This window comes from Felis catus, chromosome E2 (assembly GCF_018350175.1).
Source record: "Felis catus isolate Fca126 chromosome E2, F.catus_Fca126_mat1.0, whole genome shotgun sequence".
Taxonomy (NCBI): Eukaryota; Metazoa; Chordata; class Mammalia; order Carnivora; family Felidae; genus Felis; species Felis catus.
In genome coordinates, this window is record NC_058382.1 from 49,222,392 (window position 1) to 49,241,818 (window position 19,427).

At 51.2% G+C, this 19,427-nt stretch overlaps 1 protein-coding gene across 1 annotated transcript in view; it reads right to left on the minus strand.

Moving 5' to 3' along the window:
* Positions 1-1,929: 1,929 nt before the first annotated feature.
* The window catches only part of FA2H (fatty acid 2-hydroxylase), a 53,399-nt gene continuing 35,901 nt past the window's right edge, over positions 1,930-19,427 (minus strand). The window contains exons 3-7 of the mRNA XM_003998246.3: positions 16,959-17,101; positions 16,041-16,147; positions 7,799-7,971; positions 6,237-6,489; positions 1,930-3,441 (exon numbers count right to left, since the gene is read on the minus strand). Coding sequence (XP_003998295.1) covers positions 3,362-3,441; positions 6,237-6,489; positions 7,799-7,971; positions 16,041-16,147; positions 16,959-17,101 — 756 coding nt within the window. The 3' untranslated portion in view covers positions 1,930-3,361. The remainder of the gene's footprint in view (positions 3,442-6,236; positions 6,490-7,798; positions 7,972-16,040; positions 16,148-16,958; positions 17,102-19,427) is intronic.

The window sequence follows — 19,427 nt, forward strand, 5'->3', positions numbered from 1 at the left end:
TGGGCATTGTGCTGGGCACAATAAGAAATGGTACAAAGTTCAAAGACAGAGAACAGAAGCCAGAGCCAATGGAGGAAAAGAACGGAGTCCAGTTAAAAGGGCAGTTCTTCAGGTCAGCCAAGAAACGCCCAAAGACAGCCTATCTAGAAGTACAAGCACAGCGCCAGAAATAAATAGAATGGCTAGGGCCTGTCCTCTGCCAGGGCAGCTGGCTTGTTGGTACAGAATCAGATAGGGTAAATTGCTCGGATCACTGAATCATTCAGCCTGGATATTTACACCAATCAGAATTTCAATGGCCCTTTGCCTGAGCAAACATTCAACTTTCTTGATGGTTTTGTGTCTGCTCCCACTACAGAAATAAATATAATCACGTGCCATGAGTTCCAGGCTTTCCCATCATGCTATCTGTGTTGGCATTTTGATAATGCCCCTGCTTGCTTTAGATCTGATCTTTGGCTCATGTCTCTTGCACATGATAATAAATTCCCTGACTTTACTAGACGGTCGCTGAGCAAGGAATGCACCATGAGTACCAATTTGCTTGAGGTTAAGAGCCTCATAGCACTTATATTCTTTTCTGTACAGTGAGACTTACTGTCTTTCAAAGGCTCTGTGGAAATTCCTAACCCCCTGGAAAGTTCTAGTGGGCACAGGAAGCTCTGGGGGAATCTGTCCAATGTTCACCAAGAAGACTTTCTCATTAATAGGTTGGCTTGGTTTTACTATTTTTTCCCCTAAATCTTATTATCATGCTATAAACTTACTTGGATTTCAGTGTTTCTTATGAGTTTTGTTTCAATCTTTTTAAATAAGTTTTTTCCAGTGCTTTTTTTTTTTTTTTTTTTTTTGCTCAAACTTGTTCATCTTAGACTTTTCTCTGATGGACTTACATATTTACACCCAAGCAATCTCTTCCTCTGTGCTTCCTTCTTGTTTCTTCCTGTTCCTTGGGTGCGATGCTCTGCTGTCAGATTTCCAGCAACATCGAGGAAACACAGGTTGTGATTTCTGCCGCTTGGATGGGCCGGATTGCAGGAGCTTGTGGGATGGGTGGCTCAGACAGGTCACACCTGTCTTCAGGCTGGGAGCCACATGGACAAAGTCACCGCGTGGCTGCTGGAGCAGGGAGAGGCAGCAGGGGCGGGGGCTCTCGCCTCGTCGCCAGAGTCTCACCAACGTTAGCTTTCTATCCGCTTCCCCATCTTTAGGCAGGCGAATTCACAGCCCACCTCCGCCGGACCGATTGAATTAGACACTGAGGGTGGAGGACTTGGATCTGTACTTCGACAGGTTCCCCAGGTGGGAACTGACGTGGCTGAGAAGGCATCCCAGGAAACTAGGTTACATCTAGACCGAACTGGCCTGAAATTCTAGTTCCCACTGTGGGCATTTGTTGTTACAGCCTTTCCCCCTTCATTTTAGGAAAGTCGACTGGAACCTCATTTGGGATCTGATAAATTCCAGAAGAAACACTTCCCCAGTGGTGCATCAAGGCGGCTGGTAAGAATGCCGACCCTCCAGCTCCAGCCCATGTCCCGGCAGTGAGGGGAGATGTGGTCTGCGGAGAATTTTAAGACAGTAATAAGACCGAATAAGAGGATAAGAGTTGGCAAGCTTTGCAGCATGGAGCCTGCTTGGGATTCTCTCTCTCCCTCTTTCTCTGCCCTTCCCCTGCGCCTGCCTGCTCTCTCAAAATAAGTAGAATAAACTTGAAAAAAGAAAGAGTCGGCAAGCTTTTTATCATCACTATGCTCCAGCAAGTCCACACAGCCTGGTCAGTAGTAACATAAACACCCCTCCCTGCTGGACCAACTGCCTTCTTCCCCTCCCCCCCCCCCCCCGTCACCCCTCCCCCACTCCCCCCCCCCCCCCCCCCCGCCATGAAGTTTGGTGAGGCCCCAGTCAACAAGTGCCAACAAACTTTTGTTGATTTCTTTTTCAAGGTTTTTATTTTTCAAAATATACAATTTATTTACACCTTTATGTCACAACTGTAGTTTGTATATTTATTCCAAAATCTTTAAATAACTCCACAGTAAACAGTACAAATCACAGGATCCGTCAAGCTGCTTCTCTGTAGCCTTTACACTCTTAGAGATTCTAAAATGTTTCAAGTAGTAACGGTTTCTGGGTGAGAAGAGAACAAAAACGGGACAAAATGTCTTACATAAGCCTGATGTGTGGGATTAGATATGGCGATCTGAGCAGCTACTCGGTCGGGGGCCAGACTAAGGGCATTGATATAGTTGATAAATAAGACCCTCTCATGAGCAGTGAGGGTTTTGGTTACGAGGCGGGGGTGGGAACCTCATCTGCTGGGGGAGGTGCAGGGAAGCAGCTGGGGAGGGGGTAAGGCACCGCATGAAGGCTCCTTCTCGGCGTGAGGAGGTGCTGGCTGGAAGGGTCCTGAGTGGGGCGGCGGAGGCCCACCGGTGCCAGGCGGAGGTCAAGAATGGCCAGAGACGGGGTGGGGCTCCTGCCCACCGAGAGGCCCCGGTCGCCTCCCCCGGGGAAAAGCTGTGTGATTCTGAAGGCAGGTGGGGAGGTGGCTAGAGGAGCTGGCGGTTCCTCAAGAAAGGGGCCCGGGGTCCCGCCAGCTAGGAGGCCATGCCAGAGGCCCCCCGCCCCTCTGCACAGGCCGGTAAGGGCCGGGCGTGTGGCTGGGGCACGTGTGGCAGCCTGAGGCATCCGGCGGTGCAGCTGGCATTTGTGATCGGGGGCAGGGGACAAAGGCACTGCTCCGGGTCTGGAGGTGGCCCATGGGAGGCATCATGTTGTCTCTCTCTTTGTGAGAGCCCTTCATCCACCTCAGTGCTCTCCTCTCATCAGGAGAACAGCCAGAGCCACCAAACCCTCCCCGGGAAGGGAGGAAGAGGAAGACGAGGACCCCTGGCCCCGTAGACTCACTTTGCTGTTAACACCGGCAGCTCCACCACTGGGCGGTGGGGGGGGTTCTCCCAGGTGGCCCAAGGTGCTGAGACACAGGTGGGTCACAGGCCTGGCCCCAGGGGTCAGTTTCCTTCATTCCCCTTGGGAAATTCCCCATTGGCCAGGTCCTGAAGCCATCCTGTGGGCAGGGAAGCTAATGGAGAGGCCAGGACGCTCTAGAAAAGAGATAGACCCTGAGAGCCACCTGGGCGCCTCGTGGACATGACCCTCCAGTGGGGGGTCAGGAGGGCAGTCTCAGGGTCTGTCTCAGTCTTCCGGGTCTCTCCAGCATGCCCCCACCAAGCCCAAAGGCCCGACAAAGCCTGTCCCGCCTGGCCAAGCGAACCTTCTTTGCAGGGTCTGGATGGGGGGTGGGGGTGAGGCAGGGGCCACGGCTGGGCTGAGGGCAGGACGGTGGGGCTGGGAGTTGTCACTGCATCTTCAGGTGGGGCTCTTCCGGCATAAGGGTGTGGAAGAAATGATCCCACAATTTAGTGCTGATGCCAAATCCTAGAGAAGGAGAGAAATGGGGAGAAGATGAGGGACCGGTGAAGGCGTGGGAGAAATTTCCTCGGGAAGGGAGCCTGGGGAGGGCTAGCACGCAGGCAGGGTTTGAACATCTGTCCCCGCTGGCCTTCCCATCTCTCAGGGCCCTCCTGGCAGAGGTTGAGAGCAGAGTACTTGTGTTTGTAGTCTCCCAAGGATGCCACTGGAATAAACCCAAGTTCCTTATCCAGCCTGTGTTTGGTGGGAGAGCCTGGCCCTTGCCTGAGTCTCTTCCCCTCTGTCTCACACTTCAGCTTCTTCCTTCTCTTTGGAGATGTCAAGTTCATTCCTGCTGCAGAGGCTGGAACAGAGGCTTTGCACCTGTTGCTTCTGGGATGTTCTTTCCCCAGACATTGGATGCTGGCTTCTCTTAGCTTAGGCCTCAGCTGTAAAGACACTTCTGCAATGATATGTTCCTAGACCACTTTACCTAGTGCTGTTTCATCCAATGCGGTAGCCACTGACCTGTGTGGCTGCTGAGCCCCGAGAATGTGGCTGGAGCTACGGAGGCACTCGATTCCTAATTTCATTTCATTTCATTTCATTTTTTTTTTTCTAATGCTAATTTATTTTTGAGGGAGATAGAGACAGAGACAGAGCGTGAGTGGTGGAGGGGCAGAGAGAGAGGGAGACACAGAATCCGAAGCAGGCTCCAGGCTCTGAACTGTTAGCACAGAGCCCGATATGAGGCTGGAACTCGTGAACCACAAGATCATGACCTGAGCCAAAGTTGGAGGCTTAACCTACTGAGCCACCCAGGTGCGCCCCCCCCCCACCGTTGTAAGTTTTAATTTCATTTTATTTAAAAAATTTTTTTTAAATGTTTATTTATTTTTGACACAGATAGAGACAGAGCATGAGCAGGGGAGGGGCAGAGAGAGAGGGAGACACAGAATCCGAAGCAGGCTCCAGGCTCTGAACTGTCAGCACAGAGTCCGACATGGGGCTCGAACTCACAGACCACGAGATCATGATCTGAGCCGAAGTCGGACACCCAACAGACTGAGCCACCCAGGTGCCCCAATTTCATTTTATTTTAAATAACTTTAATTCCAATTTAAAATTTTATAGTTGACTGAGTTACTGGAAAACTTTTTTAAATTAATTAATTTATTTTTTACGTTTATTTATTTATTTTGAAGGGGGGGCAGAGAGAGAATCCCAAGCAGGTTCCCTGCTGTCAGCAAAGAGCCCCACACAGGGCTTGATCTCCTGAACTGTGAGATCATGACCTGAATTGAAATTAAGAGTCAGAAACTTAACCAACTGAGCCACCCAGGCACCCCTATTTATTTATTTTGAGAGGGAGACAGAGTGAGCGAGCAAGAATCCCAAGCAGGCTTTGCACTGTCAGCATGAAGCCTGACTCGGGGCTCAAACTCACAAACTGTGGGATCATGACCTGAGCCGAAATCAAGAGTCATGAGTTGAGTGATTATTCAACCAACTGAGCCACCCAGGCACCCCGATCTACTGAAAAACTTTTAGGCATGTTTAGGACAACTCACCTAATGTGAATTCACTTTTTTAAATAGTCAATTTTATAAACTCTAAATACAGATCAAGTATTTCTAATAAGGGGCGCCTGGGTGACTCAGTCGATTAAGCGTCTGACTTCGGCTCAGGTCATGATCTTGTGGTTTGTGAGTTCGAGCCCCGCATTAGGCTCTGTGCTGACAGCTTGGAGCCTGGAGCCTGCTTCGGATTCTGTGTCTCCCTCTCTCTCTGCCCCTCCCCTGCTCATGCTCTATGTCTCTCTCAAAAATAAATAAGCATTAAAAATTTTTTTAAAGCATTTCTAATGAAAACTTAGCACTTGAATTGAGATGTGCCGTAAGTGCAAAGTACACACTAGATGTTGTGAAGATGTAACATAAGAAAAATAATGTAAAATATCTCATTAGCGATTTTTTATATTGGTTACAGGCGGAAATGGTAATATTTTGGTTGTATTTGGCTTAATAAAATATATTGGTTTTTTTACTTTTTTTAATGTTAATTTTTTTTTGAGAGAGAGAGACGGAGTGCAAGCAGGGGAGGGGCAGAGAGAGAGGGAGACACAGAATCCAAAGTAGGCTCCAGGTTCCAACCTGTCAACACAGAGCCTGACATGGGGCTTGAACCCATGAACCAGAAGATCATGACCTGAGCTGAAGTCAGATGTCCAACTGACTAAGCCACCCAGCGCCCCTTAATAAAATATATAATAAAAATTTTTTAAAAAATGTTTTTATTTATATTTGAGAAAGAGAGAGAGAGAGAGAGAGAGAGAGAGAGAGCAAGCTTGAATGGGGGAGGGGCAGAGAGACAGAGACAGAATCTGAAGCATGCCCAGGCTCCAAGCTGTTAGCACAGAGCCTGATGCAGGGCTGGAACCCATGAGCCGACGTCAGGCGCTTAACCCACTGAGCCACCCAGGCACCTGTAAAATATATTATTAAAACTAACTATATCTGTTTAATTTTGCTTGTTAACGTGGCTACTAGAAAATTTGAAATCACATCTGTGACTCGCGTTGTTTTTATGACACAGAGCCGGACCCTCCCCGACAGCTCGTGGTTTCTTTTCTTTGAGGCCCTCATCACTGTCTAAGGTTATCTTTGCTGTTTGTCTCCCGGTGGGTACGGTGGGAGCCCCCGGCTTGCCTTCCTGTGTATCCCCAGCACCCAGAACAGTACCCGACCCTTGGTAGGGGCTCACTGGTGGCTGTAAAATAAATACGAGAACGAATGAGGGAGGCTGGGAGTGGGCGGCCTCACCTGACTGCTGATGTGCAAAGTGATGCTTGACGTGGTGAGCCTTCATGTTGTACAGGTAGGAGCCCTTGTGCGGCGAGCCGAAGTGCAGGTAGTAATGTGTCATGTCGTAGAGGATGTACCCCAGGAGGCCCCCAGTGAACACAGTGCCCCCCACCGCCTCCGGCAGGAGGAGCTGTAGCAACGCGTAGAAGAAGGCAATGCCCAGAGAAGCCGGCACCGGGGGAAAGACCAGGCGGGACTCATCGAAGGGTGCCTGCGGAGGGAGAGGCTCACGCGTCAGCAGACGGCCGGGCGGGCGGCCTGCCTGTGGTCCCAGCACCGCAGAGGACAGGGGCAGAGCCGCCCGCGCGTTCCAGTGAGGCGGCAGCAACCTGTCACGGGTGGGCTTGGCACCTTCGGTGGCTTTGGGGAGGGCAGGCCACCATGCTTGAAGGCCCTTGAGAGACTGTCCCGCTCCCAATTTCCAAGCCAGGACGGGCCCTGGAGACCTGTCCAAGAACAGGGCGGCGGACGTGATGTGGGCGGCCGGCGGGCTCCCAGCCCAGGAGGCCACGTTGGCCCTGGAACTTGTTAGGTGCTAGAGAGGAGCCTCACCGCCAGATACCATGCGGGGTACCCGGACGGAGGCCTGATGTTGTCTGGGGGGCCAGCGCACCAGCAAGAGGAGGTTAACGCAGGCTCACAGGGTAGACCGGTACCAGAAGTGTGAGCGGATGCGGTCTCCCTGTCCCCACCTCCTAGGGGGCGTTCCAAGGGGGTGTGGTCACAGTGAAGCAGCTAAGAGAGCCGAGCCTTAGACTCCAGCTTCAACAGCCAAGGGCCTGGCATAGAGGTAAGGTTTTAGAGACTGCTTGGTGAGTGTTCTGAGAAGGGACAGACCCTCTCTGGGCTGGAGGAGAAGAGAGAGAGAAAGCAGGTAATAGCCACAGAGCAATGCGCGGGTGTGGGCCTCCCCCCCCCCCCCCCCCCCCCATCCCAGGACCAGCTCCTGGAAGAAAAAGGCAGGAAGGGAGGGAAGCGGGGAGGGAGAAAAGAAGAAAGACAGTTGAGAGCACAGACTCTGGGGTTCACAGAATGGGGCCCAACATCCTGGCTGTGCCAGGTGTGACTTTGGACAAGTTCCTCAGTTTCTTAATTTCTCTAAGCCTCAGTTTGCGGCTCTGCGGAATGGGGAGAACTGTAGCACCATCCTCAGAAGGAAGCTCCACCAGGACAGTGAGTTTTTAGTTTTGTTCTGCTGTGTCTAGAACAGTGCCCGCAGGTAGTGAGCGCTCAGTGAACGTCTGTCGAATGAACGAACGAACGAATGAATGAGATGCTGTGAGGATTAAAGATGACGGCTGAAATGTACCTGCAGCGTGCCTGGTGTCAATAATGAATGGTGTGCAGACACGCATGCTCACTCCGTCCACGCCCGCTTCCAGTTACGACCCAGTCACCCCTCTGAGCAGCAGCAAATGCCCTGATGGCCACTTGTTCCCGGCCTGACTCCCAGAAAGATCAGCAGCTCCCCCGAGCGGGTCACGGTTGCCAGGCCCCGGGCAGGAGCCTGCCCTGCTCACCTTGTGGTGCTGGCCATGCAGGACGAAGTGCAGCAGGATAAGGTAATAGCTGTCCCCGGGGGGCTTCATGTGGAACAGGAAGCGGTGGATGAGGTACTCCGTGAGGCTCCAGAGGAGCAGCCCCAGCACGAAGAGGCCCGGGAACACGGACTTAGGCATGGCCACCGAGTACTCTGCAGAATGGCCAGACAGAGGCAAAGTCAGGGCAGACAGCCCCAGTGGGCGCTAAGGCCTGGTGGCTCCAGACACGCCATCTCACGGCCCCGTCACCTTGGGGGCTGCTGCTCTCCATCCAGCAGCTCTGGGGCCGGGCCACACTGATGGGACTCTTGGGTCAAAATGGGAAGGAGGCCGTGAGGGGCTGCGGCGCTCAGAGGGGTCCTCCCTGGGAACAATGGGGCTGCTGGCCAGAGGTCTGGGATCTTCCTTAGGGGGACTGAGGGGAGCAGCTGTTGCCAGTGCTGGAAATTTCTCTGGTGCTATGTTCTGAACGTGTTCCCCCCACCCCCCCTCAAATTCATAGGTGAACAGAAACATCACTGCCAATGCGATGGGATTAGGAGGTGGGGCCTTTGGGAGGTGATTGCATCATGAAGCGGGAACCCTCCTGAACAGGACTAGTGTCCTTATAAAAGAGACTGCACGGGGTGCGTGGGTGGCTCAGTCGGTTAAGCGTCTGACTTCAGATCAGGTCATAATCTCGTGTTTCTTCAGGCTCTGTGCTGACAGCTCAGAGCCTAGAGCCTGTTTAGGATTCTGTGTCTCCCTCTCTCTCTCTGCCCCTCCCCGACTCATGCTCTGTCTCTCTCTCTCAAAAATAAATAAACATTAAAAAAAAGCGGGGGGGGGGGGGGAAAGAAGGGCAAAGACTGCACCTAGCTCCTTCCCCTTTTGGCCATGTGAGGACATCATAAGATATTTGAGACCTGCAAGAGAGGACTTCACCTGACCAGGCTGGCATCCTGATCTGGGACTTTTAGTCTTTTGAACTGTGAGTAATACATTTCCTATTTTTTATAAGTCACCCAAGCTGTGATGTTTGATTAAAACGGTCCAAATGGCTGACGCTTCTGGGAAGGGTGACTTTGTTTCGGTGGCATAAGGGAGAGGGAGGGACGATCCCAATGAAGCCAGCAGAGCCTGGGGGTTATTGATGAAAGCTGTTAACAACCCGGGATCGGGATCGGTGGGGCTGGGGGTAGGGCAGGAGGGACAGGAAACCCAAGCAGAGAAATCTTAGCAGACAAGACTTAAAATCACATCTGTGAGGGAGACGTGAAACAACCGAAGATGATTCGCTCGGAGACCAGAAGACTTCAGAGATGTAACTGTCATCAGGTGCGAGTTCCCAACACCCAGTGGTCTGAGGACAGCCCGCAGTCGCTGAGGGTCTCCTTCCCTTTCCCCATTCATTCTTTGACTTCATGGTGACGTCAGCTCTGGTCACTGTTTTCTCCAAGCCTAACCTCACCCTCTTAGCTTTACTTTTCCCCACAAGCCACTCCTTTGGCCAGACTTCCTCTCCCTTTTTAAGAATAATAGTCTCACTGAAATATAATTCACATGCCGTACAATTTACCCACTTAAAGTGTATAATTCAGTGGTTTCTAGTATACTCAGGATTGTGCCACCATCACTAGTCAATTTTAGAACATTTTCATCCCCCCAAAAAGAAACCCTGTATCCATTACCAGTCACTCCCCACTTTCTTCCACACCCCCGCCACTTTGCAACCCGTGGAAACCACAAGTCTATGTTCTGTCTATGGATTTGCCTATTCAGGACAGTTGATATAAATGGACTCATAAAATACGTGGTCTTTTATGACTGGCTTCTTTTACATATACTATTTTGAAGGTTCACTGATATCGGGTGCCTGGGTGGCTCAGTTGGTTAAGTGTCTGACTCTTGATTTCTGTTTAGGTATTAATCTCACGGTGCATGAGATCGAGCCCTGCGTGGGGCTCTCTGCTGACAGCTCAGAGCCCGCTTGGAATTCTCTGTCTCCCTCTCTCTTTGCCCCTCCCCTGCTCTCTCTCTCTCTCTCTCTCTCTCTCTCAAGGCCCATGGATGGCTCAGTCGGTTGAGCGTCTGATTTCAGCTCAGGTCATGATGTCACAGTTTATGAGTTCCAGTCCCGTGTTGGGCTTGCTGCTGACAGCGCAGAGCCCACTTTGGATCCTCTGTCTCTCTCTCTCTCTCTCTCTGTCTCTCTGCCCTCCCCCACTGCCGCCACTCTCTCTATATACGTCAAAAATAAACATTTTTTAAGAAGGTTCATCCATGTTGTCATATGTATCAGGACTTCCTTCCTTTTTAAGACTGAGTATTTTTCCATGTTATGCATAGACCATCTCCGTTTATCCATTCCTCAGTTGATGGGCATCTGGGTTATTTCTATTTTGGGGCTGTGACGAATAATGCTGCTATGAGCGTTCATGGACAAGTTTTTGTGGGGGCATGCTTCAGTTGTCCTGGGGATAAGCCTAGGAATGAAATTGCTGGGTCGTATTGTAACTATGTTTACTCTTTTGAGGAACCACCAAACTGTTTTCCAAAGATAGCCGTTCTCTTTTGATCTTTCCTCCATCTCCCTTACCCACCCCCATGAACCCTCAACCCAGTACAAGAACCTGTCTGTCCTCTGCATATGCAAGCTGCTGAGCACAGAGGGCGAGCTGTGTAGACACGGGTCTGGAAGCTTCAACCTCAGCTCTTGCGCGGTGATCCTTTTATGTCTCCAGGCTTAGATCCCTTCCTGCTGCTCTCAAACACTGCCCCCTCCATCCACCCAGCCTCCTACTTCAGACTTCCTCCACACCTTCCCTTCCACCTTTAACCATACCCAATTCTGCCCCCGCCCTTGAACTCCTTTCCTGCTCCTCAGGGAAGAGAGAGGCACCCAGGCACCTGGGTACTGGATGGTGGCAATAATCATAACAACAGGTGTATACAGATCAGTAACTACATACCGAGCACCATGTAAGTGATTTACATGGATTACTTCATGTTTCCCCTCACTGCAACCTTATGAGGGAAGCCCTGACATTACCCATATGGGTGAGGATATGGAGATACAGACAACTTAAGTTACTTGCCAGGCTCAACCCACTAGGGAGTGCAGAGGCCACAGCCTGCTTCCCCCACCCCCTCCATCCCGAGCCCCTCCATCCCAACCAACTCCTCTCTGGGCATCTTCAACTTCTTCTCTAGTGGGCTTTCCCATCATAGACTCTCCCTGATTCATAGCCGAGCCTATGGGAAAGACAGACTAGACTCGTATCTCTACTTGATTGCTTCCCATTTGATTCTCAAGCCCCTACAGTCCGTCTTCTGCCCCAAGCCACTGGAATTGCAAAGGCTATTCAGGATATACTTCTTGCCAGATCTAGTAAGCTTTTCAATTCATCCCCTGCTTGGCTGTGGCATATGATATTAGTGACCAGTCTCTTCTTGAATCTGGAGCCCCCACGAGTTCCTAACCTGAGGTTGTTGAACACCCAGAGTCCTCAGCTGGATTCCAGGGTGTCTGTGAAACTCCTGAAATGGTAACCTAAAGGATGCCTCTTCGTACGATTTTTCAGGAAAGCGAGTCCACAGCTTCTCAGAATATCTCGAAGGATCTACAACCAGTATGGTTAGAATACACAGCTTGGCTTTTCTCCTCTTCCCTAGATGCCCCTTGTCAGGTTCCATCGTGGAAATGCTGCCTCAGTCCCCAGCGTCAAAGCCTTCCTGCTCCACTCTCCCATACTCCCTGCTCGATGCGGGAAGGTGGCCACACCCACAGGCTGACCACCCCCCACCCCAGACCCACACTTCACCCCAGCCCCGGACAGCCACTTGCTACAGGGGAACCTCCACATGGCTGTCCACAGGCCCCCAAAGTCAACAGTGGCCAGACGAGACCAATCTTCTTCCTCTTCTCCGTGCCCATCCTATCACCCCACGATGCTCCTCTTGGGTTCTTTCCTCTGCCAGAGGCACCAATATCCACATGTGACCAAAGGCTTAACTTATCCCTTTCCCTCGCATCCATCCAGGCACCTGTAGGCTCCCCCTCTTTAACATGTCTTGGCAAAGCAAAAGAAGCCAGACACAAAAATCCACGTTCTGTATGGATCCATTTGTATGGAATGTCTAGAAGTGGCAAATGTGTAGAGACAGAAGGTAGATGTGGTGGTGGCCAAGGGCTTGGGGCGTGGGAAATGGAGAGCAATGGGATTTCCTTTTGGGGTGATGAGAATGTTCTGGAACTAGACAGAGGCGGCAGTTGCACAATGTTGTGGATGTACTAAATGGCACTGAATTGCTCGCTGTGAAATGGTTAATTTTGTTATGTGAATCTCATCTCAATTAAAAAAAAAATCTCTCTCTGGTCGATTCTTTGCTCTTAATCCCCTACTACCTTATTACTTCTTGCCCAATGATGGCATCTGCCTCCCATCCCAGTCCCCTGCCTCCGTGCATGTTCAAACCCTTCCACGGTGCCTCGTTACCTTTAGGTAAAGTGCAAACACCCAAAGAGGCACTCAGAGTCCCTTGAGACCCGCCCAGCCAGCCACATCCCGCCTCGGTTCCCTGTTGCCTGGTAGTGGGACCAAACCAAAGCATGTGTGGCTCCTTAGATGTACCACATCCTCCCACCTCCCCATCTTATCCCTAATTTTGTTCATATTTTCTTTACTGGGATTCCCTCCCTGCTCCCTTATCCTCGGAGATTCAGCCCACGTGTCTCCTGCGAAAAGCCTCCGCAGATGCCCCTCATCCCCACTGGGGCTGGTTTTGAAGCTCCCACCCCGCCCTTCATATCATATCACAGCTACCGTGCTGCACCCTGGCTTGCGGGTTTTATCATTCGTCCCCATTTTATGGCAAGGGAGGCCTTTCATTTGATATCTCCAGGCCTTCACACAGCAAGTGCTTGGATACTTGAGAGATGGGTGGTTGGAAGCAAGCCCCTCTGAAGGGTCGTACCCAGGTGAGGTCTGATCTGTGTCATTCTAAGGGTAGAACTGGGGCTAGAGGAAGGCAGCTTCGGGTTCTGTTGAAGGAAGCGTGGATGGCCACAGGTGGCTGCTGAGGAAGGAAGAAAGCCCAGGAAGGCAGGGAGGAGGAGGTGAGCTTCTAGCTCTTTGGAACAGAATCTAGGCCCAGCCCCATTCTGACAAAACAATGAAAGACCAAGGTGAACCTGACCTTTTGTACCAGGCTGAGCTGAGGGTGGGGGGAAGGGTGGGCAATAATCATGACCTTGGCTTGAAAGCTTCTCAAATGGGACCGTAGTGATGACTGTTGGCTCAGTGGGGAGGGAGCAGTGGCTTTCTAAAACCCCTCCCCCACACAGGGCCTACCAGCCACAGAGTGGTAATTTAGAGCCAGATCCCTAAGAACGGGCACTGAGAGGAGGCTGGCTTCCTCCTCTCTACAGGTCCTGACCTGCAGCTCTGCAGGTTACTGTCCCACTGTGGTGGGCTCAGTGGGTGGCAATTTATCAGGACATCAACCTACGCCACGTCCACATTTGGTACAAGATGCTTCCCTAACAGCTCTGTGCGAGTGGCCGCCTGACCTTGGCTGAGCTGCTCTGGTAGGCGAGGAACCCTGCTTCTAGGGAGGTCCTGACACCTTTGGGGTCCTTCAAAACATGCTGGTTTTGGGCTTTGGCTTTGCAGATGTGGGTTCATATCCTAGCTCTGTACCACCTACCTCGGTGTTTTCTCAACAGTAAAATATCCTACGCATTGTGAAAGGCTGTCGTTAGGATGGAGGGAATAGACCACCTAATTATATGATAAGTATAGATAATACACAGTAAGAATAATATATTTTCAGATAGTAATACTGATAATATAATGCTCCTTATATATAATAAGTAGCTACTATAATATTTATTTAGCTACTATAATTTTTAAATGGGATCATTCACATTTAAATATGAGGCAAAATACATCTAAGTTCTAACTTGTGGTCCTACTGTGCCCATCTTCTCTTGATTCTCCTTGTAGAGTTCTGGAGGGTCCCTGGTTGAAGAAGCTCCCCAGCCTCCCGCCTCCCCCTGCCCAGAGTGCAGGAGCCCCACCTCGGTGCTCAGCTTTCCCATCAGCAGGGAGAGGACTGGACACACAGGAACATTCTGTGGCCACAGACTTTGGTCTTGACCTTGGCTCGGACTCCCACAACAGAGCCCGTTGGAGGCCTGCAGCGCCACCCGGGGTGCCGCTGGGCAATGGTTCTGGCTCAGCACTCCCTCTCATCTGCTCCCAGGAACTGCTCTAGGGGCCATCCTCAGTTTCCAGAACCCCTCTGCCTTTCAGAGCATTCTCATTCACGCATCTAGGCATCTCAGCATCGCACTGGTGTCTCTGTTCAGCTTCCACTGCCTCTCGGCCTCCCGAGTCCTCTGCCTCTATTCCAGCGCGCCCTCTGTCCACCAGCTGCACCGGGACCCTGCTGAGTACCCCCTGCCTCACTTCGCTGGCTCTTAGTTTCTCTGCTGGCGCCCGTGCCTTGCCTGACGAGCTTGGGGAGGAGGGAGGGATGTGGACACATCTCTCTCACGCCATCATCACTGGCATCACGGTCACAGACTCTACACTGGGCCTCTATTAGTGCATTTCAGCGCTCTGCAGAGGTCTGCGTTCAGGCCAAGCCCCAAGTCACCCTCCCTGCCACACAGAAGAGTCCCCTCCTATAGGTCAAGTCTCTGCCCGCCCCCTCACCCCAGCATCACCCCTGTCGGCCCATCCGGCCGGAGCTGGTACCGAGTGGCATCTCTGGAGGGCTCCTGCAGAGGGACCCGGGCCAAAGCTCTGGCATCCCCTTCCCCCTCCGGCTGCCAGCCCCGGCGGCCCAGCCACTGTTGGTGATTGTTAGGGGAGCGCCGGGTGGACAGTGGGCGATTCAGCGAGCAGGCCTTCTGAGCAACAAGCCTTGTGCTGTGCCTGAGCTATTCAGCGTGGGCAGAAAAGGGTAACCTTGGCATGTGGGGCGTGCACATTAACCCTTGGTGACCGGGAGCAGTTTGGGGCTCGGGGGGACTTCCTGCACTTGTTCGTCCCCCATCCCAACCTGGGCCAGGTGGGAAAACTGAGGCTCCCATCGCTGTGGCCAGGGTCCCTCTCACCTAAGCCATTCAGGCCCTCAACTTGTCCCCCACCCTGCAAAGGTGGGCTGGGAAGAGACGTTGGAGCGTGGGGAGAAGGAGCCTGCGTCCGGCAGAGAGAGGGAGGCTCTGAAGGCGCACAGTCAGGAATGGGAGACGTGCGATCAGGAGAGGAAAGCCCGCCTCACCCGCTCCCGGCACCCCTCCCCTGCCTGTCCCCTAACCTTGCCTGGGTCCGAGCCACCCACCAGGGGCTAGCACCTCCCTGAGGCAGGCTGTGCCAGGACACGGGACCATCTGTGCAGGCGGTATGTTTCTGGGGACACAGGTAGGTGGTAAGCTTGGGAAGCAGCGGGCAGAAGTGGCCACCCCCAAACCTTAGAGACTCAGTCACATAGGCTCTTTGGAAGTTGCCCCACATCGGCCCTTCCCTCTGTCCCCTGATCCTCAAAGCTGGGGGGCACCCGATATTCACATTCTAGCCATGTGACCCTGAATCCTCACTTGACTTTTCTGAGGTATTATGTCCTTGTCTCTAAAAGGGCATGATGATAGTACCTTTCTCATGGGGATGCTGGGAGGGTTAAGTGAGGTGGTCCCTGGAATCTGGCAGGTGGTAAGCGCCCAATAGTGGTTAGTGGGGTTCGTACTCCAAGTCAGGACTTCTGTTGCATGAGCTTTTGCCCAGGAGACACCGTAGGACACTTCCAGATCTTTCTCTCCCAGGTTCTAATCTGTGCTGTGTTCAGTGGGCCATTTTGAGTTAAGCTCTCAGCTGTGCATCTAGTGAAATGATTTCATTTTGGTTTCGTTGACAGTCCCAAGTCCTACGTTTTATAGTATTACACTCAGCAAGAAGCCCTCTCCTTCATTGCTACGTCTCCTGATGAAATAATTTCGTTTAGTTTCTGCTCACGTGTTGTTGTTGTTGTTGTTGTTGTTGTTTTTATCCATTTGGGGCTGCGGTCGGGGGAGCCTGACAGTTTTCTTTGTCTATTGCTACAGATAGGTCTCGTTTACAAATGTTTGTGAGGTGGTTTGGGGTTCTGTGTTCTTCAAAACTCAGGACCAGAGACACCACTGAAATTTCCTGCCTCCAGGACCCAGGGGAGCAAATCAGGAAGGAACCAACGTTACCTGTGGAGAAGGAAGCAAAGAGTCGAACGTTGCCCTGGGCAAAGGTTCGGTAGTAGGACCAGCTGAGGTACAGCACCAGGGGTGTCCAGATGAGGGGGACAGAGTACCTGCAGGAGGATCCTCAGGGTGAGAAAAATACATGCACAGGGGCTCAACAGGGTTCAACTTCCCCAGAGACGCATCGCTCAACTAGAGGAAGGAGTAAATGATACCAAAGCATGTGCGGAAAGCATATGGAGACATAGGGCCAAAGGGACACTGCTTTGGGGATGGGGAGAAGAAAAGAAGAGAGAGGCTGTAAGTCTATCTCCTTCTGTCTCTGAAGCGAGTTACTGGCAGAAAAGAATTGCATCCCTGTGTCTAGACTCTGTGCCGCTGGATTGATGCCGACCTCTTGTGGCAAAGAAGCCAATTGCAGGCAAAATTGTTCCCATGGGCTTTCCAGGCTGGAAAACCCTCCTAAGAGTCTGGAATGGAACAGGGGTGGCTGTTCTATTGACCCTGGGTGGCTCAGTTGGTTAAGCATCTGACTCAATTTCAGCTCAGGTCATGGTCTCACGGTTGTGGGATCAATCGTGGTGTTGGGCTTAGCATGAAGCCTGCTTGGGATTCTCTCTCCCCCTCACTATGCCCCTGCTCCACTCATGCTCTCTCTTAAAATAAATACATAAACTTAAAAAAAAAAAAAGAATGAGGTGACATTTAAAGTGGCTTCTGGCTACATGTTAGGTTGTCACTCACTCAATGGATAAACCAATAAGAATGGATTGTATCTATGGCATGTTCCACTGTCCCCAAGAGTTGACACTACAGCTCTGGGCTCTGGAGAGGGACCCAACTGTCCCTTCCCCTTCTGTATCTGACTGGCAGCAGCAGGAGAGAAGGACAGCCCCACCACGGGCCCAGAGCAGGGCTCACCAGGCAGTCTTGGAGAGGGCCTCGATGAGGTCGGAGTGGAAGAGGCGGATGGGCCTGGTCACTGGCTGGTGGACCCACTCGTCATACTTCTCTCCCAAGTGGCCTACCTGCCACAGCAGGGGCTTCCGCCAGTCTACCAGATCCTGCAAGAGACAAAGTCAAGTGCACTTGATATTCACACCTGTGCACATTCACTCTCCCATTTTCTGGTACGATATCCCAATCTCCATTCCCCACCTAAGCTCACATGATCTGTACCCACCCCTCCACTTCAATGATCCTAGAACTGACCAAGACACTCATCTCAGCCTTCCAGTCACAGAAACGGGATCCAGGACAGGTCCATGACCTAAGCCGGTGCAATGAGTTGTCAGACACCCTTTCTTCCTGCTGGGGTTGCTAAGCTGGCACAGCACGACCCTGGAGTTGCTAGCAGACTTGGTCAACACAGAGGATGGCCAACCTAGGAGCTAGAGACACTGAATCTGGGTCATGACACCCGAGCACCCGGATTCAACCACACCCGAAGACTGAAGTCTCGCTCAGGACTCTTTGGGTCCAGAAGCCTCAGACAACAGGCCTGCTCTCTCAGCTGAAGGTGGGGCAAAAGGTGCAGCATCAATCTGAGGACACAGCTGTGAGGGTCCATGGCTGCATCGTATAGGCATGTTTAGAATCCAGGCCTGCGTGTTGATGAATTGGAGGTGATGTGCTGTTGGAATTCTCCAGTGTTAACTTTGGAACTCTGTATCCGATTGGGACAAGAGTGCTGTGGAGCCTTTATGGTCAGCAACCCAGTAAACCTCACACAAAGTGAAGGCTGTTGGACACCGTTTTGAAGGTCATGGCTGGCAGCCGACACAGGTCTTTTCTGATAGCACAGCAGTGCTGAAGCCGGAAGTTGCGATGAGATTTTGTTAGGAGAGAGACCCTAAGCTTTCTGTACATCTTTGCTCTTCTCCACTGTAATTTTTATTTCTTTGCACATTTTGAGCATGAACACTTGATGTGACATTGTAGCAAATGATGCATGACTTGCCTTCCACATCTAGCTTTAGTCCCTCAAACCCATGGCCGGGTCGTGGGCATGGACTTACTTTAGATACGAATGGGAAAAAAAGTCTATGATAGGCATATTAAGTCTGCAATTTTATGAAGTTAGCTACAGAAAATAAATTATTTGGCCCCTGCAAAAATGAAAACAAAAACAATAAAAAACAAAAAAACTGTATTAGTGGGGCACCAGGGTGGCTCACTCGGTTAAGTGTCCGACTTCAGCTCAGGTCATGATCTCGTGGTTTGTGAATTCAAGCCTCACATCGGTATCTGTGCTTATAGCTCAGAGCCTGGAACCTACTTTGGATTCTGTGTCTCCCTCTCTTTCTGCCCCTCCCCCACTCGTTCTCTCTCTCTCTCTCTCTCTCTCTCTCTTTCTCTCTCTCTCTCAAAAATAAACATTTAAAAATTAAAAAGAAACTGTAGTAGCAATCTCTCTCTCTCAAAAATAAACATTTAAAAATTAAAGGGGCGCCTGGGTGGCTCAGTCGGTTAAGTGTCCGACTTCAGCTCAGGTCACGATCTCGCGGTCCACGAGTTCGAGCCCCGCGTCGGGCTCTGGGCTGATGGCTCAGAGCCTGGAGCCTGCTTCCGATTCTGTGTCTCCCTCTCTCTCTGCCCCTCCCCCGTTCATGCTGTGTCTCTCTCTGTCTCAAAAATAAATAAAAATGTTAAAAAAAAGTTTAAAAATTAAAAAAAAAACTGTAGTAGCAATAAAATAGGCCTTTTCCCTTTTACCATGGGCTTTCTTCTTGATATTGGTCTGGATGATTCATTCATTCACCCATTCAAACTATTATTCATTCAAAAATTTGCTTGATATTTCATATATGTGTATATTTTTATGCAAGCAGCTGGGAAAAAGAAATGGAAATGTAAGAGACCATCTTTGCTTTATATAGCTTAGTGCTTAATTAGAGTTGACTGTAGAGTCAGGCCTAGGTGCAATTCCTGCCTCCATCACTTACTGTGTGACCTTAGGCAAATTACTTGACTTCTCTGAGCCTCAGTTTTCCCAGCTATGAGATGGAAGTAATGATACCCGCATAAAGTGTTCAGCAAGCTAAAACATGCCAGGGGAGGGGCGCCTGGGTGGCTCAGTCAGTTAAACGTCTGACTTTGGTTCAGGTCATGATCTCACGGTTTGTGGGTTCGAGCCCCACATCAGGCTCTGTGCTGACCGCTTGCTCAGAGCCTGGAGCCTGCTTCGGATTCTCTGTCTCCTTCTCTCTCTGCCCCTCCCCCACTTGGGCTCTGTCTCTCTCTGTATCTCAAGAATAAATAAATGTAAAACTTTCTAAACAACAACAACAACAACAACAACAAACACACCAGGTGAGGTAGTTTAGTGGTGATGCAAGCAGACTGAGATTAGAAGGCAGAATGATTGGTACCAACGCCTGGGTCCAGGGT